Source organism: Lissotriton vulgaris, chromosome 7 (assembly GCF_964263255.1).
Source record: "Lissotriton vulgaris chromosome 7, aLisVul1.2, whole genome shotgun sequence".
Lineage (NCBI taxonomy): Eukaryota > Metazoa > Chordata > Amphibia > Caudata > Salamandridae > Lissotriton > Lissotriton vulgaris.
In genome coordinates, this window is record NC_141695.1 from 417,609,183 (window position 1) to 417,635,884 (window position 26,702).

At 40.5% G+C, this 26,702-nt stretch overlaps 1 protein-coding gene across 1 annotated transcript in view; it reads right to left on the reverse strand.

The window, feature by feature from the left end:
* Positions 1-26,702, reverse strand: part of LOC147701770 (sulfotransferase 2B1-like) — a 415,303-nt gene that overhangs the window by 313,351 nt on the left and 75,250 nt on the right. The window contains exon 3 of the mRNA XM_086930398.1: positions 25,087-25,213. Coding sequence (XP_086786524.1) covers positions 25,087-25,213 — 127 coding nt within the window. The remainder of the gene's footprint in view (positions 1-25,086; positions 25,214-26,702) is intronic.

Here is a 26,702-nt window from a genome sequence, read left to right on the forward strand (position 1 = left end):
TGTGGGAATTCTGCAGTCTCTGACATACCTTTACAATGCAATTAAAAATATGCTTTTATTTACATATGAGAATATTTGTATAGAATTATTTTAATAATATTAAATGATTTAACAAAATATTTAAACATTTCTTTGTTTTCAGATACTCACTACTATTAGTAATACAAATTGTGTATGGCAAGAAAAGATTAAAAGAAAAGGAAAAAATAGTACTATTTAGAGGAAAGAGAAAAGGTGAAATTAGATGAAGTACAACATGTGACAATGAAGAAAAGGGATTCTTGTAAGAGAACTAAAGAATCTGTTAAAAGAATTTTAAAGAAGATAATTAATTTTCAAAATGAAGAAAAGAAAAGAAAAGTAGTACAACAATTCAGAAGGAAACGAAAAAGGACATTAATAGAAAATCAGGTTATGGGAAAACAATCTATGTTGAAAGAAGGATGAAAGAATATAAAGAAATTAGAAAGAGAATGTATAAAAGTAGAGTTCTACAGAATTTATTGAAAAATTGCAAAAAATATAGAAAAAATTCTGCAGTTCACAAGAAAAAACAAAAGATTGAAAGTGTAGTAAAAAACGCTTTTGAATTGAAAAGAAGATTGTTTATATTAGTATTGAAGCGAATGAAAATATTGAATTAATAGATGCATTTTAGGAAGGAGAAAAGTGAAAGAAAAAGACTAACTTAAGCGGAAATAATTTGGGTGAATGGAAGCTAGGCCTGGGCGGTGAACTTCGCTCAGTTCGCGGAGTATGCATAGTATTCTGCACTCTGTGGAAAATAGTTTTTTCCCACTCTCGATCATGAACTGTAAGTTCTCGATTGCAAACGGTAGTTCGCGAGCTGCCGAATTTCTACACGAGGGGCAAGAATACCAGCACAAACTGCAGTTTGCACTACCCTCTGTAACTTCACGGAGTTCCGCAAAGCAAACCTCCGCAAACTACGCCCCGGCCGTGGAAGCACACTTCTAGTTAAGAACCTTTATTTAACGAAAAAAGGTATTTTCAACAAAATACATTAGTTCACACTGTTGATACCAGCGGTTGTTCTTATGAGATTAAAAAATGTTGTCCAATTGAAAAAAAAAGTTGGTTGCTAGAAATGTGGAACAAGTAATAGCTGAAGAAGTTTAGGGGAGACATTCACAAGCTTCAGTGTATAGGTGGGATCGTAGTAGTATTTGTAGTATACGAAAGGAATCTATTGCTATTTTACTAAATTTCTTACGAGACTACAGTAAAAAAGTGTTAAACAGAAGATTAAGATATTGCAAGGACTAGATCCTTGTAAAGTGATAAAAAGTATGGCTTGCAGGGTTATTCTCTGGCTTGTCTTTCTAGAAAAGTATTTCAAAATACTTTTCATCATTTGAGAATGTTAGCAGTACATTACTCAGAAATGCGTAAGTTAGTAAGAAGACTGTAATAAACACTGCTCTTTTGCATGGTTCAATATTGGATGTGAAAAAGTTTGTGACGATATACAGTTTTGTTTCTTTGGTACTGAACAAGAGTGTAGAGAAAGTGAGAGTTTGATAAGTGTAGGTGTTAGAGAAGAGGTGGAAGATAGTACTACTGAGAAGTTTGTAGAAGAAATTACAAAGTTTAACGTTATTTGTTATGAAAAACCAAACTATGTTTGTATTTGTTGTCGACGTACTCACTATAGAAATCAAACTAGGAATGTTGATGTGTGTTTAAAAAGTGAAAAGGAAAAGAGTGGGCAATGTGGTGCTTATTTGTTGGTGGAAGGTTGTTTTGAGTTGAGTAGTTAGTAACGTATTTGTAAATATTGTTATAGCAAATTAGAAGAGAACAAAATACCTGCTAGAGCTATACACAATAACCTAGAGCTCGTAGCTATTCCTCTGGAACTGCTGCATTTAAATATATGAGTCTATTCTTATTAAATCTTTGCACCCATTTTAGTCTATGGTATGTTTGGAGCTTAAAACAGGTAAGCTGCTTTGCACAGATTTACAGAGGTTTAAAAGGAAGAGTTGTATAATTATCTTTAGATTGTAAAAAAAATATTGAAACTGTTTGTGCTGTAAGAGAGGAAACTGAACCTGTAGTTATTCTAGTTAATGGTGTACCAACAAAGAGTAGGAAAATATGGTAGATGTCACCATAGATCAAAAGGCTACGTTATATCTCACAGAAAACAATATTATAAAAAGGCATATCTGGAAGAACAAGAAATATCTTTAGGAGATGATAGAGAAATTTCAACTGGCTGATTCAAAAATTGGACAACTCCAGGAGTGGAGAAATTTATAAAGATTATAGTATACATCCTTTACATTCAGAAGAAGTGATTGGAAATACTATTAAATTATTCAAAATGAAGAAAGCGAAGGGAGCTCCGATGAGTGTTTGGGTAGGAAGTTTAGAAGCTCGTTGTTTACCACAACTTATCCCGCAGGAAAATGTGGACGATATGATGAACGATCAGTACAGATTTCAGCTTCAGAATATTGTTCAACAAGATTGTATTCAGAAGATCCAAGATTTCGACAGTGTGTTCCATATTTATTTCATCTTCTGTTTGAAAGTGACTTGTTTGGACTTTCATATGCAGTGAACCACATATTAAAAACAGGAGTTCATATTTCACATCTTTCTGCAAGGTTTTTTTGGACAAAGTTCAACAAAGAGATGAATATTTAGAATCTCAGGTAATTAATTTGATGGCATGTCAACGTGGTACCAATGAGTATTGGTATTGTCATCATGGAGAACTTAAATGTATGTTAAGGAACTAAGGAACCCCAACGCGGTTTGTTATGCTTAGCTGTGCTGAATATGCATGGGACGATTTACTTGAATTTCTATGAGAAGCAAATTCAAATAATAAAAACATTAAATTGAAGACAGCTGGTGAACTGTGTTTCTTGGCTCCTGTAAATGTGTGCAGATATTTTAATCAAAGGTTTCAAGCTATGATGTCTTTTATCTGCAATAAAATTATCCACCTCTTGAAGAAGTGATAGATTTACTTTGGAGAAAGGACTGCCAAGCTAGAGGTGTTCCTCATATACACATGCTATTATGGATCAAGGATGCACCTAAATTTGGAACCGATTCTGCTGAAACTGTTTTATCTTTCATTGAAGACTATTGCTTTTTTATTTTGCTATTCCAAAAATAGGAGGAAAAAATAGCATAAGACAACAAGTTTTACGGTTTCAAAGTCATCGATGTGGAAAATATTGTTGACGGAAATACAAGTCAAAGGGAAAGTTTTATACAAAATGTAGTTTTGGATTCCTACGTCCAGTAATTTCGAAAGGAAGAGTCATCAGTTTCATGTCAGCATTGAGGCATACTATAACTCGGAAAGATCCAAAGAATACTAACAATATAAAAAGAAGTGAAGATTCAAAGGATATTAATGATTACAATCGAGTGATTTTGATGATGTGGAATGCAAATATGGATATCCAATATGTTGCAGATAATTCGATTGCTGTTGATAGCTATGTTACATCATGTGTAACCAAATATGAAAAGACTGAGTTGAAAGAAATGTGGGAAGAAATTTCACAAGAGAAGACTCTTAGTACCAAATTGTACAGCTTTAGTTTGAAGATGCATTCTCATCGAGAGATTGGACCGTACAAATGTTCGGATCGGTTGACCTCTGCAAGTTTATATTCAAAGTCAAGAAGAATCATTTGGGTAAGTCTAGGTATTGCTGCAACACAAAATCGAGTATTGAAATCTGTACAAGAAATTGAATACTACCCATTGAATGAACCGGAAAGTACAGATATTGCTAAAACAAATATGTTGAATACGTACTATCCTAAAAGAAGTCCACATCCGGAAAACATATGTCTCGTTGAAGTACTGCAATATTATAGCTTTGAGAGAAAAGTAACAAATATAAATAAAGTAAAATACGCAGTAGTTGGATGTGATGGATGCTTGGTAAAACATACCAAAGGACATCTTATTAATCACAGGAAACTCAGTTTTAATACTCCAGATAAAAGGGAATTTTTCTATGTGGTACTTCTGTAACTGTTCAAGCCTTGGTGTAGTGATTCTGTCCTTTATTACATTATAATTTTCAAAAGTTGGCAACTGATAGAAATATAATCCATACTGCTTCTGGCATTCAGCATCTTTTGGATATATGTACTGGTTCTTTGCAATTTGACACTTAATATACAAGATGCACAATATTTTCTTATGTTAATGCTTGCAGTATTGGAACATGAAGGAATAGGAATTGAAAATGTGTTTGGACTAAGTTACAGATGAAATCATAAATGTGAAGAGTGTTCATTTTGTTCTACCACTCAAATAGACATTGAACAATTCATATATGTGACAATACCAGACTGCAAATCAGTGTCTTTTAACAAATTAGTAAAAACAGTCAATCGAGATATGAAATGTTCTTATTGTAAATTAGGAATGTTGACAACATTATATATAGAAAGATTTGGAAAATATGTCATTTTAATGCTACAACGTTGTAGAACAAATGGAAGACAATTGCAAACAAAAGTAAAGAATGTTGTTGCAAGTCAAGTGTCAATTTCAGGGGAACTTTTAAAGCAGTGGCTATTAGATTCCATGCCTTACGAATTACCACATTCATATCTGATATTTTTTATGCCAAAATTTGGAAAACATCTTTTGGCCTATTGGGCAGATGTGAACACAAAATAATGAGTTTATTTTGGATATTATGAATGCGAATGGATACGGAACATTATTCTGCCTATTGGGAAGATGTGACCAATTAGTGTTTGGATTATTATTTCTGTTGCATTTGCTAAATTGTGTTTCAAGGAACTAGTTTATGTATTTGATTTTTATATTATATGTAATGTTAATGAGAGTGTATATTTTAGAAAATGTACTTTAAAAAAATAAATAATTTAATGTAGTTGAAGAATGTAACTTAGAAAATGTGGATAGGTAAACAGATAGTTGAATTTGTTGCAAATATTTTGTATTTTTTACAATCACATTGATTGTATTTTTTTCCTTGCTGTAATATAATGATCTACGTTGAAAACACTATGTATTGTGAAATTCACTAGAATCTGAAAACAGTAAAAAAGTAAACAGAATATGTTATGTAATTGTAAAATGATGTTGTGTTCTAAAAATCATAATATTATATGTAATAACAGCTTTGCTTCTTTTTTTATTACAGAAAGTAATAGTAAATCTTGAAAAGCTTTTACATTCAATTCACAACAAAAGAATTGTAAAATTGTTTCACTGAGTTTGGTATGTTTTTGAATAAAGAAGGTAAGATGAAATAATGCAATAAGCATAATAATATGAAGTAATGTTTACAGTAATTTTATTGACCGATCCATTTTATCAAATACTACCCATGCACTGATCTATTTAATTAGACACTATTCTCATACTCCTACCATCACCCAAGCACTATCCAAGCATTTTGCCATTCACCTGGCCTGCATCTATGCACTTATAATATCGCCCAGAGACGAGACTACTTATGTACTCATCCAATCACCCAGGCACTACCCATGCAGTCTTCCAATCATCCAGGCACTACTTCTCACTCATGCAATCACCCAGGCACTATCCTTGCACTTCTGCAGTCATTCAGGCACTATTCATGCACTCCTCCAATCATCCAAGCACTACCTATGCAATTATAAAATCACCCAGGTATTACCCATGCACTACTTCAATCACTCAGGCCTTGACTATACAGTCATACATGTGCTCTGCACTTCTACAGCACTCATGGAATCAAACAAGCACTACCCATGCAGTATTCAAATAATCTATGCCGTACTACTGCACTCATGTGTCACCCTGCTACTATGTATGCACTCATCCAATCACCCAAGAACTACCCAGGCAGTCCTACATGCAGTTAGGCACTACCCAGGCACTCTTCCATGCACCCAGGAATTACCCATGTACTCCTTCAATCACCAAGACATTACTCCTGCACTCATGCAATAACCCAGACATTAGCCATGCACTCATTCAATCACTCAGGCACTGCCCCTGCAGTCATGCAATTACTCAGGCACTAGTTATGTACTTCTCCTGCAGTCATGCAGGCACTACTTATGCACTCATGGAATAACGAAGGCACTCCTGTTGCACTCCTTCAGTCACCCAGGTGATAACCATGCACTTCTCAAATCACCCAGGCACTGTCTTTACACTTATCTAATCACTCAGGTACTGCCCATGCACTCCTTTAATCGCCCAGATATACTCTTGCATGTATGCAATCACCCAGGCATTACTCATGCAGTACTGCAATAATAATAATAATAATAATGATATTAATAATAATAATAATAATAATACAGATACTTGTAAAGCGCAACAGCTTCCTCGAACAGAGGTGTCTCGGCGCTAAGCGATCAATATTATACAGATAGAAAGCCAAGAAGCAAAGCCACGGACCCATTTATTTGCCGTAAAGAGCCAGGTCTTCATTTTTTCCTAAAAAGAGGCTCTGCCTTTATGTTGTGCAGGTCCCCTGGCAAGGAAATCCACAACTTAGCTGACCCAACCATGAAGTTTCAACCCCCAAGGTGGGCCTTACTGAATCGGAGGGTGCGGAGCAGCCTTTGTGAGTTAGACCTTTGAGATCTTGTCTGCTTATAGCCAAGTAGTCTTACTTTCAAGTAGCTGGGGCAGTTGCCATGGGTGGCTCGGAATGCCAACGTCAGCGCCTTAAATTCGATTCTTTTAGCCATGGGTAACCAGTGAAGTTCTTTTAAATGCGGAGAGACATGATGTTGGAAAGGTACCCACCTAATCAGTCTCGCAGCGCATTTTGGACCATCTGAAGGCATCTAATTAGGTACTTTCGTAGACCTGAATATAGGCTGTTGGCATAGTCCCGCCTGGATGTCACCATGGCATGGACAGTGATTTTCCAGCACACTTCTGGCTGTAGATGCAGAAATGTATGCAGATTTCTGAGTTTACTAAAGCAGGTGGTAGTCACCTGCCATATCTGAGGAGAGAATGACAAATCAGACTTCCACTTCACACCAAGATTTTTTATACTGCCTACAGGGTACAGGGACCCGTTTCCCCAGGCCACCAAAGATCCGGTGCTGGAGGTGATTCTTTCCCGAAGAACGCACCTCCGTCTTTCCTCCTTTTAGTTTCAGTTTATTGTTATTCATCCACAACGCAATATCTCTTAGGCAGCGTTTGAAGCTCCGCAAGGAGTCCTCAGACTGCTCTTTAAAAGAGAAGACCAGCTGGGTGACATCAACGTATGTAATCATATTTACCCCCAACTGGCTATCAGGGAGAATGGAGTAACCAGGTATAGATTAAACAGGAGAGGGCTCAACTATGACCCCTGAGGGACTCCACCACATAGCGGTTTCAGCTTAGACACAAATGGCTGTAGTGAGACCTTCTGGGAGCAATTGTTTAAGTAAGAGTTCAACCAGGCCAGTACTGTGCCCCCTAAGTCCATCTCCTGCAGTCTCTGAGACAGCAAGGTATGGTCAACAGTGTTGAATACCACTGATAGATCCAGGAGCACCAACATAGCAGATGCCCCTGAATCCACCTCCAGCCTCACCAACTCAGCCACCTCCAAGAGTGCCGTCTCAGAACTGAAACACGATCTAAAGCCAGATTTGGTATCATGTAGGCTGCCATTGCTCTTATTGAAATTAGTTATTTGCAGCTGCACTAGTTTACCCAACATTTTACCTGGGGCAGGCAGCAGAGAAGTAAGCCTATAGGTATTTAGATCCCCAGGATCCCCATTAGTTTTTTTCCACAGGGTGAGAAGTGTGGCATATGTCCATATGTCAGGAAAAATGCCGGACTCGAGGGATGAGTTCCAAATGTGTGACAGCACATGCTTCAGAGAGTATGCCATCTATTTTCAAAGTTTCGGGGGCAGGGGTCCTCTGGTGCCCCTGACTTACACACCTGGATTTCCGCCAACACTTCTTGCATTGAAATGGGGCTAAAATTCATAAATAAGGGCTTTTGTGCACCTTACTGTCAGAATTTTCTGGTTCCCGAATGTCAGAGAAAGACTGGTAGACCTTCTGGATTTTGTTGTCAAAGAAGTCGGAAATGTTTTCCCACAGAGAGAGGGATGATTGTACACCAGTCTCTAATGGTTTTGGCTTGAGGAAAGAATTGGCCACCTTGAATACCTCTTTTGTAGAGTTTCCAGCTTTAAGTAAGCAACTAGCTATGTATTCCCTCCTGGAAGCTCTTATTTATTTATGCAAGTCTTTCAGTTCGTTTTTATAGGTAGTTTTGGCTGCCTCACAATAGTTTACCCTCCACTGCCGTTCCAGGTTTTTGCACATACTCTTGGCTGCTTTAAGAGAGTCAGAGAACCAAGGGGTGGAGGGAGAGAGCCTCACTGACCTGGCGGCTCTAGTCAGGACTATGGATTTGACAGCTGTCAAAATCCAGTGATCAACAGCCCGGGAATCCACATTAGGATTGGACGAGAGTGTAGGCTGACTGGCCTGTAAGATAGGGGCCAAGGACGCGTCTGACAGATTTTTCCAATTTCTTTTGATAAAAAATTGGCTACCCATATTGTGATAGGGTTTCTCCCTGCTGAAGGAAAATGGGATCAGATAGTGGTCAGACCAAACCAGTTCGATGGGGGCCTCTATGCGAAGAGACTCCAAGTTAGAGAACACAAGATGCAGTGTGTGCCCTGCCTTGTGGGTGGGGAAGGTGACAAGTTGGGTTAAATTGGCCCCCGCAAGTGATAGCACTGACTGGGCTGCCTGCATGTTGGTTGAAGTCACCTAGTGCAGTGAAATTAGAATATAGAAGCGATTTCCAGGCAATGTAATTGCAAAGCTCATGATTTAAGTTAAGAGCACAATTTGGTGGCCTGTTAATGAGGATGCCCAAGAAGTGTCCAGTTGAAAGCAAAAATTAGGGCCCTCTATCTCCACCATTTTTGATAGGAGTTGATGATGCTAAGACCCAAGACTTCTTAATAATGATGTCTACCCCACTGCCTCTTTTGCCACTCTCCCTATTAGCACAGCACATTTTAAAGCCAGGAGGGATGGCTAGGGCCACTGTTGAAACAGAATCCACGTTCAACAAAGTTTCCGACAGAAACCTAACATCCCAAGCGTTCCCCGTTAAAACTAACCATAACTCCTCTGCATGCTTGGGCAAGGATGTACAGTTTACTGGGTAGGCCTTGATCCTGTCAGAGTGCCTGGGCTGCCCCCTGATAGCATAATCTATGTCGTTACTCCCCGTGCGCCCTGTGTGCTTTCTCGATTCCCAGGGGCACTCAGTGCATGTGTTTGGGAGCAGAGTGGAGGCTAGGTCGATGGTGTGTGCTTTCCGGCATGTCTTACCTTTGCAGGACATCAATACCTCCATAGGCCAACTGTAACTCAAACTGCTCAACAGTCGGCCATCATGGCTGGCACTGGCAGCGATCCGGCCATGGACAGGTGCAGACGTGATTGCCTTTGGCGCGACTTTGCACGCCAGCGGCACATCCGCTACGCGTCTGGGCACCCATGTGTGTTAAAGTAGTGTTTGCATGCCCCAGAGGTGAGGGAGAATGAGGGCAGTCATGTCCCTCCGTAGAATTGGCACAATTGAGCCGTGCCGGACCAGGGACTTGTGATGCTGAAAAAGTGCTGGTGTGCAGAGACAAGAAAGCCCCCCTTTTAAAACCCACACAGCAAGTGACACACAAATAAAAATGCTTAAAACAGATTTAAAAGCAGATTAAAAGTCGACTATAAACAAATCGCTTTTGGTCACAGCGCAGTTACCACTTTTTTTTTTCCCTTGCGGCGCGCTACTACCTTTTGCTGTGCGTCCGGGCACCCAAGTGTGTTAAAATAGTGTTGCTGGCCCTTAAAGTGAGGGAGAATGAGGGCGGAGTCACATTTCTCCATGCAATCGACACAATCGAGCTGTGACGGACCAGGAACTCCTGACGCTGAAAAAGTGCAGGCGTGCAGAGACAAGTAAGCCCCCCATTTAAAACCCACACAACAAGGAATACACAAACCTAACAATGCTTAAAACACATTTAAAACAGAATAAAAGCGGACTATAAACAAACCTCTTCCGATCACAGCACAGTTGCCACTGGTAGTATTTGCCTTTCGGTGGGCTACTACCTTTCGCAATCACTCAGGGACTGTTCATGCAGTGATATATGTGCTCCGACAATTCTGCAGCACTCATGGAATCAAGCAAGCACTATCCATTCAGCCTTCGAATCATCTACGCACTACTCCAGCAGTCATTCAATCATTTAGGCACTATCTATGCCCTTATGTAATAACCCAGGCACTACCCATGCACTCCTCCAATCACCCAGGCACTACCGATGCGCTCATGCAATCACCGAGGCATTACCCATAAACTCATGGAATCACTCAGGCATTACCCATGCATTCTCCCAATCACCCATAAATTACCTCTCCACTCATGCAATCACCCATGCATTACCCATGCACTTACAAAATCAACCAAGTTATACAATCAATCAGCCATTATCCATGCACTCCTTCAATTACTCAGGCACTACACTTGCATTCATGCAATCACTGAGGCATAACCATAGCACTCATGCAATCACTCAGGCATTACCTCTGCACTCATGCAATCACCCAGGCACTACCATTGCACCCATGCAATCAGTCTGGCATTACCCTTGCACTCCGCCAATCACTTACATATTATCCCTCCACTCATGCAATCACTCAGACACTACTCCTGCACTCCTGTAATCAGCCAGACATTTCTTTAGCACTCTTGCAATTACCCATGCACTGCTTCAATCATAAATGCACTAACCATACACATATCCACTTACCACAATTCAGACAACACTTACAATTGTTTTCTTTTTTAAACCAAATAGGTGGTTCTTTTTTTGTCTTTTATTGTTTTATACTTTTTGTATTTTTGTAAACTCTTTTAATTTTTTTTATTTTTTTACGGAAAAAAGAACCAACAAGAAAAACATTGAAAAAAATTATGCAAGTAAAACTCATTGCATAAACAATAAATAAAACAAAATAACACTTGTGGTTCTGAATGGCAACCAGGATAGCATTGACTCATTGCTCACCAACACATAATGTCTTTTTACATTTCAAACAACGCTGCTCTACTCAAGCAAAGTCAGGATGGATGTTGATTGCAGCAGTTGTTGTGCCAGCGGAAGAGGTAGTGGTTCCAGTGGTGTTGTCATAAGTTGTTTCTTTTTACTGTTGACAACGCAGTTGTTCTTTTGCGAGACATCGAGGGGGCACTATCTGAAAATGGTTGAGCGTGGAAGACGTCCCGCAAGAATATGTTTTGTCAGACACTCGTGACATTACTTTTTGACAAATGGTGCATGTCACCTTCCTGGCATTCACATTTTTCTCACCGGGTGGTATAGTGAAAAAAGCCCACACGATGCTCTCATACCGCATTTTGATGGGTTCTTCCAAATCTTCTTCCTCTTCTGGTGGAAGCTCATGTCTTGGATTTCCAGGTGCCATTATTTAATGGTATAAAAAACACCAAAAATATCTAAGGAAGAGATCCAAAAGAGAAGAGGTGTATCTTCTGAGATGGTTTTGGAAGAATGAAACAAAATGGGTGGGGTCCTTCAAGTTCTAGAATCAAACGCCTCTAAACCAATTATAGTCTTTCTTTTAAAGTCACATGGGACTTGCGCAAGTCAAGTCAAGGACATTTGCATCGCGCACAAATCACATCCGAGTAGTCTCATGGCGCTTTGTAGACAGCTCTGACAAGAAAAACAGGATGGTTCAGTTCACAAAAAGCCAGATCTTCAGCTTCTTGCGCAAGCAGTTGTGATCGGAGATAGTGAGTAGATTAAGGGGCATTTTATTCCATGAGGCGGGGGCGAGAAAAGAAAAGGCATGACCGCTATTTCTGGAAGTTTGTACTATGAGGGGCGTCAGCAGAGACTCTTCGAGGCTAGTACCATCTTAGCTTTTGAGACCAATATTTTGGTCCATTTCCATACTTATGTTTGTGGACCAGGCATAGAGTTTTGTAGAGGATTTTTTTTCACCGGAAGCCATTGGAGGCTTTTTAAACAGGGGACTGATGAGGATCTTCGCGGAAGATTGAGAACCAGCCAGGCAGCAGTGTTCTGGAGAACCTGGAGCCTGTTCAGGTGGTGTTTATTTATGGAGAGAAAAAGTGTGTTCCCATAGCCCATTCTATTTATGATAAGATGCTGAACTGGGTGTTTCCGGGCCTCAACGGGAATCCACTTGAATATCTTTCTTAAGCTGCACATTAGTCCGAAGCAGGTACCCACAATGAGATTGATTTGGTTTTTCACGATCAGTTTGTTATCCATGTAGACACCCAAGTTTTGGACTGACTCCTAAGATGTTGGACAAGTGCCCAGATTGGTTGGCCACCAATCTTGTGTCCAATGTTCTGCAGCTTTGCCAAAACGCATCATTTCTGATTTGCTGCCATTTAGCTGAAGGTGGTTAGTGTTTATCCATTTCTCAACAAGGGTCAGGCAGTCTTTGAAACGTTGTTTTGTTTCATTTGGATCTGGAACCAATGTGATTAAGATCTGGGTATCATCGGCATAGGACAGAACATCAAAGCCATAGGCTCTGATCACTCTGGCCAAAGGTGTCATATAAACATTGAAAAGCGTTGGGCTCAAGATGGAGCCCTGCGGAACACCCATCTTAACGGGTCTTTCACCTGTTATATTTTTGTCAATCTGGACAGCTGGTACCCGATCGGATAGGTAGCTGGTGAACCATTTGAGGGCGGTTCCTCTGACACCAATCTTCCAAAGCCGTTGGATTAGAATGCGATGGGAGATGGTGTCAAAGGTCGCAGACAGGTTGAGCAGGACGAGGATGGTTGATTGGTGTTTGTCTAATGCCAGTCTGATATTATCAACAACCTCAACCAGTGCTGTCTCCGTGCTGTGTGATGCCCTGAAACCTGATTGTTAGGGGTCTAGAAGTCCTTGGTTTTCAAGGTGGCTAACAAGCTGTTTATTGACAAACAATTCAAGCATTTTCCCGAAATAAGGGAGTAATGAGATGGGCCGGTAGTTTAAAAGAATGTTAGGGTCGGTCGTGGGTTTCTTTAAGATTGGTCTAACTCTTGCTGCCTTCCATGTTATGGGGAAGTCTGCCTCTGAGAGTGATTTGTTGAAAAGACTGGTCAAATGTTCCACCAGTACCGGGGCAAGTTTAGAAAAATGTTTAGGGGAAATCAGGTCAGCGGGAGACCAGGACTTTATTTTCAGTCCGATTGACATGGTCTCATCACTGTCAAATTTTATAAATTCATTCAGAATATGTGGCTGGTCAGATGACAGGTTTGCTAGAGCTTCAAACTGTGGTGTATTTTTATGAGGGGGAAAGGAGAGGTGAATAGCAGTTGTTTTTTCCTCAAAGAATGCGCACAACCAGCACGTACCCGTTACGATTCCTGAAAAATATATTTAAAATAATATATCTTTACTCCAGTTATAGATACATGATATTTACAATTACCTTAAATAATGTCTTGGTATAATATATATATAATAAAGTAAATGATTTGAGATGGATTCGCATACCTGGGTCGACACCCGGAACTACGTACATGAGGTTATGCGGGCCCAAATCTGTACACCACTCTCTTTCTGAACGCGCATCTTACACGACTTAACAATATGGCGGGGAAATTTTCAGATTCGCGCACCCATTGAGAAAGGTACAAAAGTGGTATGCGTATCCACTTTAAAAAAAACATTATATTTATATTTTAGAAAAGAGAAAACATTATTTTTATAACTATAAAAGAAATTTAGAATAATATGTTTCAAACATTACACTTTAATAACCTTTGAAAGTCACTGAAAAAAACATAGGTATCAGGGAGGTTATAGTTAGAAATTAGCATTTAAAAAACCTTTGGAATTCACTGAAAAGATCATAGGTTTCAGGGACGTTATAGTGAGAAATTAGCATTTAAAAAACCTTTGAAATTCACTGAAAAAAACATAGGTTTAAGGGACGTTATAGTTAGAAATTAGCATTTAAAAAACTTTAGAAATTCACTGAAAAAACCACAGGTTTCAGAAACGTTATAGTTAGTTGGGCATATCACTGATACAAAACCACAGAAATTAAGCAGTTATAGTTAGTTGAGCTAACTAGAATTTGTGCCCCCTCAATGCACTTCTGACGATGTCACATATTACATTATTCATGACATAGTCAGTGACATTACTGTTGACATCACTGATGACATCATCCACGTGATAATCTGATGCACCTCCTCACACCCTAATATAACCTTTGTACCAGTGAAATGTCCAACTAACTATAACGTCCCTGAAACCTGTCTTTTTTCTGTTAATTTCTAAAGTTTTTTAAATGCTAATTTCTAACTATAATGTCCCTCAAACCTATCATGTTTTTTTAGTGAATACATATATATGTATATATATATATATTCACTGAAAAAACCATAGGTTTCACACCAGTTATAGTTAGGTGGAAATTTTACTCGCATAAAACCATTGAAATTCCCACGTTATAGTTAGTTGGACTAACTATAACTTGCGCGTGCAATGCACTGCTGATGATGTCACATAATACATCACTCATGACATGGTCAGTGACATCACTGATGACATCACTGATGACATCTCAAATGACATCACTGATGACAACATCCTTGTGACAAAGTGGCAGACCTGCTATCAGCATAAAATAACCTTTGACACACACATTCAAAAATAGAAACTAACATTTTCTTAAAAAAGGAGAAACCAATACCAATTACAACAACTTATTAGGTAATTACAACAGCTACATACACATTCACTCATTCACCAACAGTTCTATATAGCCACTCATGCATGTACTTACTCATCATATGTACTCATACACCTATACATCCTGTTACACACTAATACTCATCCATATAGTTACTCACACACAAATTCACACATGCAAATAAACTATCAAAAACCATTTACTTGATTATACTGCTTTATAAACACCACTACACATACTTCTACAGAAACTGAAAAATATTTACTCTCTTAAACAATCAATTATAAAAACACATACTCACTAACCCACCCATACACACAATCATCCACCCATACAGTCTTGCACACATGCTGTCTTCAAAATACATACAAATAGTGAGTCACTCATTCATGCATCTGTGCTCTAAGTAATATCCCCCACCGAACCATACAGACACTGATACTGATACTCAAAAAAACAACTAATAACCCATATACACACTCATGTAGCTACTCACCAACCCATGCAGCCGCTTATAAACAAAGTGAGACACAGATACAGATATTTAAATATTTAAACATTACTCGCTAATATATGTATTAACTAAGATACATTTAATAAGTCAGTTAACCAATCAATTTTACACAAAAAAACATCCATTTAGACATTTATTTACCCATTTATTCTTCCATCAACCTTTAGATATACATATATAAAAAATATTTATTTTTCAGAAAGATACACATTCACTGGATGATGTCATCAGTGATGTCATTTGAGATGTCATCAGTGATGTCACTGACCATGTCATGAGTGATGTAATATAGGACGTCATCAGCAGTGCATTGCACGCGCAAGTTATAGTGAGTCCAACTAACTATAACGTGGGAATTTCAATGGTCTTATGCGATTGAAATTTCCACCTAACTATAACTGGTGTGAAACCTATGGTTTTTTCAGTGAATTTAATAGGTTTTTTAAATGCTAATTTCTAACTATAACTGATGTGAAACCTATGGTTTTTTCAGTGAATATATATATATGTATATATATATATATATATATATATATATATATATATATATATATATATATATATATATATATATATAATTTCTATGGCAAAATGAAACCCCTCATTTTGTTCCTTTTCAAATTAAATGTATTAAGTGTTACCACTTTATTCCAATCAAGATGACTTCAGGTGTGCCATACTTTTGTCATAAGTAAGACTGTTAGCGTTCTAGTTGTTCTTTAGAACACTCTGGGACATTCTGTCATTGGGCTATAGTTGGGCTACATCTGGCTGATATTTGGGCTACATTTGGGCTCTTTTGTCTCTGGTGGCCATCTTTGGAGACTGCATATCAGAATTTTTTTAATGAAATAAAAGAGGATTTGAAAAGTCACTCAAAATGTGCCCTAATTTTTCTTTCTTCAGCACTAATCATAATTTCTATGGCAAAATGAACCCCCTCATTTTGTTCCTTTGCAAATTAAATGTTTTAAGTGTTAACAAGTCATTATACTTTTATTCGACACATGTATCATAAAAAGTACAAACATGAAATACATACATAATTATAAAAACAGTTCATTACATACATAATTACAAAAACAGTTCATTATTTTAAAAAAGACATCTAAGAGTTATGTGGAAAAATTGACTTGATGAGCATTTTTTAAAATCTTAGTCCTAATGATCCAGGCACATGATAAGAACTTTGCAACCCCACAAATAGTAACCATAGAAGAGGTGTCGGAGATAAGAATACGCAAAGCTGATTTGTAATCTCTAACACCAAGAATCTTTAGTACTGGTTTTAACCATTTCTTCCTAGGTAAGATATATGCCTTACAGGCAAAGAAAAAGTGGCCCAATGATTCCTCGGGGTTTGTACACCCTGGACACATTGTATCCTCTTCCCTCCTATTGTTCCATCTAGATGTAAAAGTTTTGAGGGGCAGTGTTCCATGTCTAAGTTTAAGGTATAAAGTCCTTTCCCGAGGAACCTGAATAAAGTCCAAAAACAATTCCAGTTTTAGGGTGCATTTATGGGTCAAAAAGGTCTCGGTCAAATGACCCCAGTTTGGGTTCTGTAGCGCCTTGGTCTCTATCCAATCCCAATATAATTTTTTCACCACTTGTTTTGGTGGAGGTGATTGGGATACCCAAGCGTCGCTTAAACCCACACTTGCTACAAGCTTTTTTAATGCATTTAGCCATCTAATTGTGCCTGAAGTGTTTAATTTTAGTATTTCATCTAGCACAAGGGCATAATTAGCTAGTTCGGGGGTCCTCCTCAAACAAACCCAATATAAGAGGGGACGGAGTTGGAGGATTTCCCGAATAGACTTTCTTCCCAGGTCTAAGAATAAAGGTTTAAGTGGGGTAGAGGATGGAAGCGACACCAAGTCCCTCATAAACTTGTTCTCTGATCGGACAAGGTCGTTGGTATTCTCATTGCCCCACAGTTCCGAGCCATAAACAGCTGAGGCAATTGCTTTCCCCTCGTAGACTGATAAGACAGGGGCAACTGGCCTACTTATAGAGAGGCGTTGGTTTTTTAAAATAGTGCCGGAGACCCTTTTAAGATTTAAAATCATTTTACATATATGGGGTTCCCATTTCAAATAGTTATTAATCCTAACACCAAGATAGTCAAACTCATCGACCACCTCTAAAGGAGATCCATTCAGGGTCACGTGGATATTCCTATATTTCTTCTTAGCGGTCATGACCATTAGTTTAGTTTTGGTCGTGTTTATTGTGAGTCCCCGTTCCTGACAAAAAACACTAAACTGATCAAGAAGGGTTTGGAGACCTGTAGGGGTTTTTGATAAAAGGAGGGTGTCGTCGGCGAAGAGGAGGGATGGTATTTTCTCCCCCGCCACAATGGGGGCATCGGCCGGTGTATCTTGCAGATGTTTCACAACCCCATTTATAAAGAGGGAAAATAAAGTAGGGGCCATCACACACCCCTGCCGCACCCCTCTGTTGACAGGTATACTCTTAGTGAGTTGCCCCTGCACCCCCCAGCGTATCTTTGCATATGTACCCTCATGGAGTTTGATGATAAGATTTAACAGGTAAGATGGGAAACCCATATCCAGTAGGACATTCCAAAGTTTAACACGGGGTATTACATCAAAAGCCGTTTTGAGGTCAATAAAAGCCAGGTAGAGGCTCCCTCTGGCTATTGACACTGTTTTCCAGAAAACTGCACAGAATCTGAAGACTTGGTCAATGGCCCCAACATTGTTTCTGAATCCGGCCTGAAAGTGGGACAGAATGTTTCCTTCCATAAGCCAACCCTCAATCCTATTTACAATTACCCTGCCAACTACTTTTTGAATAACGTCAATTAGACTAATTGGTCTGTAGTTGGCAGGGTCCTCTCTCTCACCCTTTTTAAAAACGGTAACAACTTCAGCACCCTTCCATGAGTCCGGTACCTGGTGGCCTAAATGAATAAGGTTCAAAACATTTACAATAAAATCAGCCCAAACCAGTGGGTTAGACATCAATAAATCACCCGGTATTCCATCCGGGCCAGGTGCCTTACCCGGTTTTATTTTAAGGATTGCCTCTTGTACCCCACGGGGCGAGAACAGTACATCAGTAGAGCCATCATTCCCATGGACCGTACAATCAGTACCTAGTATAGGGGATACTGGCGCAGCTTCTAAGGAGCCCACGCCATATAAATTTGAGAAGTGGGAATACCATTGGGACTCAGTAATATGGTTTGGTATGGGCTCAGCGCCTCGTCTATCCATGACGTTGATCAATTTCCAAAATGCAGTGGCATTTTTCCCATGAGCCGCTTCCTTTAGGGCCTGCCAATGTTCCTCTTCCCAATCTTTTTTGGCTTTCATAATACTAGTGCGGTACTCATTTCTAGCTAATCTAGCAGCTGGGGCATCCTTATTTTTAATAGCTAGTGAAATTGCTTTCCTTTTCTCTCTACAGGAGGCAGTGTACCAAGGGTTCCCCTTTTTTTGCATGCAATTAAACAAATGACAACCCTTTGTTTTTTTTGAGAAAAACATACTGATCTCCCCTATTAAGTCTTTATACTTAGTTGCCAGCACCGACCCCTGAAGCTGGAGTGCAATTTGGTTCACTGGGGCCAGGGTAGATGAGGCAGCCAAAACTAGAACCCTAATATTCTCAAGTGTCCCCTCATTGCACCTAACCACATTCCATTTAATCCTGCGATTACAGTTAGAGGGGACTAGTTCTTTGGTAATCAGCTCATTGTGAACCTCCTCACCACTGTTGTCTCCCCAGAACATACCCATGCAAAGGGGATTATGGTCGCTATCAATCCTCTGTCTGACCTCCATATCAACCAGGTTAGCCCATGACCCTACATCCAAAAGGATGTAGTCAATCCGTGACGGGGAACCTAATCGATTGAAGGTCATAGCGCCCATACGATCGGATGTGGTGCGGCCATTTAAGGCACATAGGTCATGTGCAGACACCAGAGCATTCAACTGTATGGATCGAGCCGACCATTTCTGAATTGGGGCCAGAGATAAGGATGGAATTAACTGATTTCCTGGCTTATTATAACATCCAAAAAATTCATCCTCATCAAGAGGCTCGAATGCACAATTAAAATCGCCTCCCACTAATACTGAGGATTTAGAAGGGAGGGCAGAAAGCGTGTTGTCTAGCAACTCCAGTGTTGGAGACAATTGGCCCCCTGGGAGCCCCCTGGCATAAATACAAAAAAGTTCAAAAGCATTCCTGGCAGACTGCCTTTTAACAGTTATATGTAGAATATCATTACAGGGGACATAATTCACAGTAATTTTACAGTTCAAATCAATCCTGATCCAAATAAGTAATCCTCCCGATGGGCGCCCCCTCCCAAACTGTGTTGCAGGGACAAAAAACGTAGAATAGCCCTGTTGTGTTGTGGCTCTACACACCAGGTTTCCTGGAACATGCAAATATGGAAATCATCTACAAAATTGTTCCATTCCGGGTCAGGCAGGTTTTTCTTTAGGCCGGCTATGTTCCAGGACAAGATTTTAACAAGGGAAGGGGACAGCATAGGTGTATCCATGGCGGCCTGAGTATCAACATCCCCTAACAAGGGGTCTGGAATAGTGCTACCCTGGTCCGGTACTTCCTCCATAGTAGGAACAATAGAACCACTATCTACAGTGGAAAGAACCCCACAACCCCCGCCATCTTCAATGCACTGGGGTGATGGTCAGTCCACTTCTTCCAACCCACTAAATCGGTTAAAACAAGGAAATAAAGGGTAATTGAGCTGTGGGCCCCACCCTTCTCCATTGAAATGTGAATCCCCCTTCCACTGGTGCCCCCTCCTCCTATTGACTAAGTTCCATCCTTCCTCTGCAGGCATTCCCCATTGTTGTGGATTCTGGTATGTACCACCTCTACCCAAGCCTTTCCTAGTTGGCCTCATCCAACTCCATCTAACATCCTCATGGCCCTCCTGCATATAAAAAAAGACAGGGGTTTGGCTGCTACCACTGACTTACTATCACAGGGAGGAGTTGAACATATAAATTCTACAAGTCGTGGGTCCTCAAACGTGATAACGACACAATCACCCTTTATGCTTTTCTTCTTCCCACCTACCCAAGGAGCCCGTTCAACCATAAGTATGTTCTTGTTTAGGCCGGGTGGTGGAGGGTAATTTTTGTCAAGCCAGTGGCATATTTTATTTTTAATCGCCCAAAAGGGCTCAGAAGTAGATATTGGCAGCTCAGGAATCCCTGTCAGGACAACCACATACGGACAAGCATCTGGCGGTAAATTGATGTTGCGCCGCGATGTGGTTTTTCTGGACTGGGACTGTGGAATAATAGGGGCTGGGTTGTCAGGAGTCTTTTTGGTAACTGCCTTTCTATTTACTGCACTTGGACCTGTAGAAGTGGAGGGTTTGGTTTTATTCACTGTTTTGGTTGCTGTCAGATAAGGAGCTGGGAGGGTAATTGCGGTTGCTGGAGCACTCCCCGTAGGTGGATTTGAGACATCAAGCCCAGTGTTAATAGCAGGCGGTGAAACCACCGGAATAGAGGGGCCAGGGGTAGTGTTAACACTTTATTCCAATCAAGATGACTTCAGGTGTGCCATACTTTTGTCATAAGTAAGACTGTTAGCGCTCTAGTTGTTCTTTAGAGCACTCTGGGACATTCTGTCATTGGGCTATAGTTGGGCTACATCTGGCTGATATTTGGGCTACATTTGTTTTTTTTTGTCTCTGGTGGCCATCTTTGGGCTACATTGGGCTACATTGGGCTACATTTGGGCTCTAACATATATATAGCCCAATGTAGCCCAATATATTTTTTTTCAAAGTACATTTTCGTAAAAACCACTGGAGCACATATCTTGAGACATAGCAAAGGCACATCGGGCTACCAGTCCCTACAATTTTGCCAAGTTTGGTGGAAATCCATTCAGCCGTTCGGGCTAAAAGTGAGGTTGACCGCCCTATGGAAATTAACATGGGGAAAACACGTTTTGAGACCCCCCTTTTATCTCGGCCCCCGCTTGACGAATCCCCCCGAAACTTTCAGGGAAGGACCGAAGCTCCGCGAGGCAAATTTGAGGAAATTTTCAGGCAGATTCGTCTACCGGCGCCAAAGTTATTCACAATAGAATTTTGAGATTTTGCATTGAAAAAAATCCTAGCTATACCTACCTACTGGCGACCGCCAGTAGGTTATATATATATATATATGTATATATATATAGCCAAAAACAAGTTGCCCACAACTGATGAAACCACAACACAGTGTGTTAGGGAATTTATTGCAAGGAGTGCATCAGCCTGATTTCAGCGCACACATGTTGCCAAACGTGTTTCAGGCGTCACAGCGCCCTTGATCACTGGCATACGAGACCCCACAACTCGAGCAGTCCACCTGAGCACAATTAAATGTCCCGCCCATGTGGGCGTGTGCCATGAAGAATTCTGGTAAGTGTAGTCCGCTCTCAAATAGAACCTGAGTGGACGATGCGGGTCCCCCCAAAAAAATCAACAGTCTTACCCAAGTGGATATACGCTGCAGGGAAGCATGAGATTGCTTTCATCCTCCTCAAAACGAACACGCTGTTCCATGTAGTGCCTCTTTGTATCCTACACTACGGACCTGCATGCTGCGCAGTGGGGCCTCAATGCGGCTGAGCCAGCCGCTATACATCCAAAAACGAGTTGCCCACAACTGAGGAAGCCACAACACAGCGTGTTAGTTCATTTATTTCAAGGAGTGCATCAGCCTGGTTTCAGCGCACAAATGTTGCCAAACGCGTTTCGGGCATCACAGCGCCCTAGATCACTACCATAGGAGACCCGACAACATGCTCACTAACATTTTCAATAACTTTTTTTCGTGAATTTAACTGTGTTAAATGCCGTGTCACGTGTGAAACTCCAAACCATATATATATATATATATATATATATATATATATATATATATATACACACACTTGCCATCAGTTTTAATTACATACTCACGCCCACTTGCATACTCTCATGCACTCAGTGACATAGCCATTCAGAAATTCATACACCCACTGATAGTTGCACTCCGATACTGACACACCTTGTTACAGATGTGTACAAAGAGTCATACACCCACTTAGAGACCCATGCAGACACTTATAAAGTAAGCCACAAATGCAAGCACTCACTCACCAACCTAGTGAGACAGTGATGCAGCCACTGAGAGACTAAGTGGGATACTCAGACACCCACTCGTAGACTGACTCAAACACTGATGCACCCACTCATAGACCCACTGTGACACTGACAGATCCACTCAGAGACATACTCAAACACTGATCCACCCAGTCAGAGGCCTAGTGAGACACTGATTCAGCAAATCACAGATTCAGTCAGACTGTAACTCACCTAGTCACAGACTCACTTACACACTCATGCATCTACTCACAGTCCCACTCAGACACCCTTGCATACTCTGAGAGAACACCTCACAGAGTCATGCCCTGACTTAGAGACACAGTCAGACACTCATGCATAAACTCACAGAGCCTCTCAGAGACTGATGTACTCATTAACAGACCCACAGAGACACTGACAGACTGAGTGATAGGCCCACTGAGAGACTTATGCACCCACTAAGAGACATGCCAAAAGACTAATTCTTCCACTCTCTGACCCAGTGAGAGATGGATACAACCATTCACAGACCCAGAGACTAATGCACCCAGTCACACACCCACACAAAGACCCAGGCGCCTAATGACAGAGCTAATACGAGAGTTATATAGCTACTCACAGACCCACTCAGAGACTTAAATACCCACTGATAGATTTATGATGTGACCTCATCAGTGATGTCATTTGAGATGTCATCAGTGACGTCATCAGTGATGTCACTGAACATGTCTTGAGTGACATAATATGTGACATCATCAGCAGTGCATTGCGGGGTTACGAGTTATAGTTAGCTCAGCTAACTATAATGGCTGAATTTCTCTGGTTTGGTATGAGTGAAATGTCAGCCTAACTATAACGTTCCTGTAACCTGTGGTTTTTTCTGTGAATTTGTAAGGTTTGTTAAGTGCTAATTCCTAACTATGACATTCCTGAAACCTGTGTTTGTTCAGTAAATTTCTAAGGTTTTTTTAAATGCTTATTCCAAACTATAACGTCACTGTAACCTTAGGTTTTTTTTCTGTGAATTTCTTAGTTTAAGTAGTGTTCGCATTTGCAGAGTGGTGGAGAATGGGGGCTGGGCCTCTGACCAGCTCTCAGGAATTCCGTTGTGTAAGACTTATAGGAGGTACCAGGAGGGCTTCTTGGCCTCCAAGGTCCCTCAGAGGTAAAGGGACTTCATCCCCCAACCAGTGGTGCACCACAAGGCACATTTGCAGAGTGGTGGAGAAAGGTTTCGTGGCCTCTAAAGACCTCTTAGCAATCCCACTACTGAAGGTAACAAGAGGTGTAGTTGGCCCCAAGGAAGTCCTTGTGGGCCAACTATCCCTCTTATTACCTCCAGTAAGTCCCACATAGAAGGATTGATGAGTTCTGATAACAAGCCACACCCTCTTTCTCGACCATTGTGCAAATGCGTCTCCTGGCGCGCTCTTGGTTGGGGGTTATTTTTTTTCTTTTCAAATGGGAGGGAAGGTGGGCTCTGAGAGAATTTGTCAATGCTTCTCCTAAACCGGGTCTAATATTTTCATTTATTTACCAAAACACACTCCCATTGGTTGCCAGATCTTTTAACCATCCAATGACAGTGCCTGTGGATTGGAAAAAAAAAACACTTTGAGTAGGTAATGTCTCTCACAATTAATGCAAGTTCCACAAGGCATCTTGAGTTTTTACAATTATTAGTGCATGTAGGGACACAACTCCCAGCTTGTCTGCGACATTGCTTTTTTGTTTTCTGAATATACAAAAAACTTGTAAGAGTGTGCCCTACAACCATGGCTCTAGATTAATCAATATTTCACACAACGTTATAGAACAAGACAACCTGTTGAAATGAGATGCCTGAAACTAAGTGTTTAGTAAGAGGAAAAATAGAAGAAGGGTATTTCTTTTCATTGTGCCTTCCCTGGCAGGCAAACCATTTTGAAGCATTTCCAGGTATACCAGTCTTGACAAATCTGGTAATGCACAAAAATGTATGGGTGGTTGCATGGGACCACCTATGCTTCACCCATGGAACGCCTTCTTATGGTAAAGTAAGATCACAAGCCATCAACTTACTCTGCTTTAAGTTATTCCAGATTTACCAAGCAACACACAGCCATGCAAGGTGGCCTTGCATTGGTTGGTAAATCTGGCTTTAGTACTGCATTGCCCTTGCAACAACATGGGTGATGTAAGGGCAACACAATACTATAATAAACCTGGCCCTTGGTGCCCACTCTGCAAAGTTCAAGGCTTTTGTGGAGCTGCTGTTCCAACCACTCCACTGAAGACATAGAGATAGCTGCCTGCCTGGTGGAAATCTGTTAACCCCTTCGCTGCTCAGTGGAGGTACAGTGGAGCTGTGCCTGGTGGAAATCTGTTAACCCCTTCGCTGCTCAGTGGAGGCACAGTGGAGCTGTGCTTATGACGAGCTGAGCTCGTCATGAACAATGGGATTCTGCATTCCTTAGCACAGGAGGGGAATACCATGAGCATCCAAGGTGTTAAATTGGTGGAATAGCTCTAATCAGGGAGTGGCTGTGATGGTCTTCAGTGACCTGGCAGGCTAGTTGGCCTTCCCACCTAGTTTAAATGAAACTGATATTAATTTGTGCATGATGTTTGATGTAGCTACGGTCACTCACCTCTACCTGCAAGGAAGTCCCCCAGAAGTTCTTCAAAGTTTCGCGGAGTCTTCCAACAATTTGCAATCAGTGCAAAGTGGTACATGGACACGAGGACATCTTTTGGGTTTCGAATCGTGTAAATAACCTGAATACAAAATGCCCCACATTTAAGTGGCTGCCTCAGTTATTACAACTACAATCTTGGAAATGCATTGTGTAGTTTAACAGGAAGTTATAAACCATGCAAACAATATTTGCAGGGCTCTGCTATTTGAAAAAATTCTAAGTGTGAAAAATAATTAGCATTTTAATGACATCAGAGTCAGAGACGTCATACAGCCTTTGATATAAATTGCCACACAAGACGAGATAGTAGTAAAATAAGTGAAATACACATCTAATAAAGTCTAAAACACCAAAAGTGTATTAAAATAGATGAATGGCTCACAAAAAGCAGATAAACACACTGGCTATCAGCAAACTTCAAACATAATATACAAACTCATTTTTTGGCTAGTGAAAAGAAAGGAGTAAGAGCCATGAAGTAGGCAGCTCTACTTTCAATGTTGCTGGAGATAGGAGAGATGTGATCTGATAGCCGGACCTGCTTTCTGCTCCCACCATGCCAAAAACGTGACTCTTCCCAGGGTTTGTACTTAACTGAGCACCTATATTCCTTCTGTATGCACGTTCCTTCTACCTAGAAGATATCCTCTGCAATAGCTGTAGTCTGTTTCTGCCAAGGACCAGGAACAATTTAAAACCTACACTATGCTCAACCTATGTCCAGAGCCTGCATTTTGCTGCTATCGTGCAGTCTAGCTGGACATTCACAGAACCTCAAATTTGCTTAGAACTAGCACTGTATTGTACTAATGCACATTATCAGCAACTGCCCAGTACTTCCAAATGCAAATGGCATGTACATTGTTTCTGCTAAAACCACACACACTACTCCTTCACCCTACATCAGTTCTTTATGCACCACTTATCAACCAGTCCTGCACCAGGCCTGCAATGCTCCATTCCCAGTCCCAAGTTCTGTAATTAGTCCTGTGCAAGTCTTGGGTTCTGATTTGAGTTGATGTAGCTGAAAGTTAATTCTATTTGTAGGGGTGCATTATGAGAAAGTACCCTCTTTCACGCATGGTATGCCGCAACTTTTTGCTGAATTGCTGATTTACTTTGATTGAGTGTGCCCTCGGCTCCTGCTAATCAGTTACCCAGGACCTATGTTCCTTCCCTAAAAATGCATTGAAGCCTAAATACAATTGGCATCTCCAGCCACATGTCAGCCCCTGGTAAATTGTACCATAGGTACCCAAGGCATTCTGACCGGAGAAGGCCTCTAAGGGCCGCGGCACTTATTGCAGCACTTATTGTGCTATCCTTAGAGGCCCTGTACCCTGACACTCACACACTGTCTTTGCAGGCTGTGTGTCTTACTGCAGAACAAAGTGAAGAGTCGACATGGCACACATCCCTGTGATTAAGACTGGCCAAAGGGTTAGTCCAATCATGCACTGTTCACTCGGTGTATTCCCACACCTATTCTGTTTCGAAATTCAAATTAATTCTTAATACCATCAGTATTCATACTTTTTAAATTTTCTTAGTTTTCACCACAATTCATT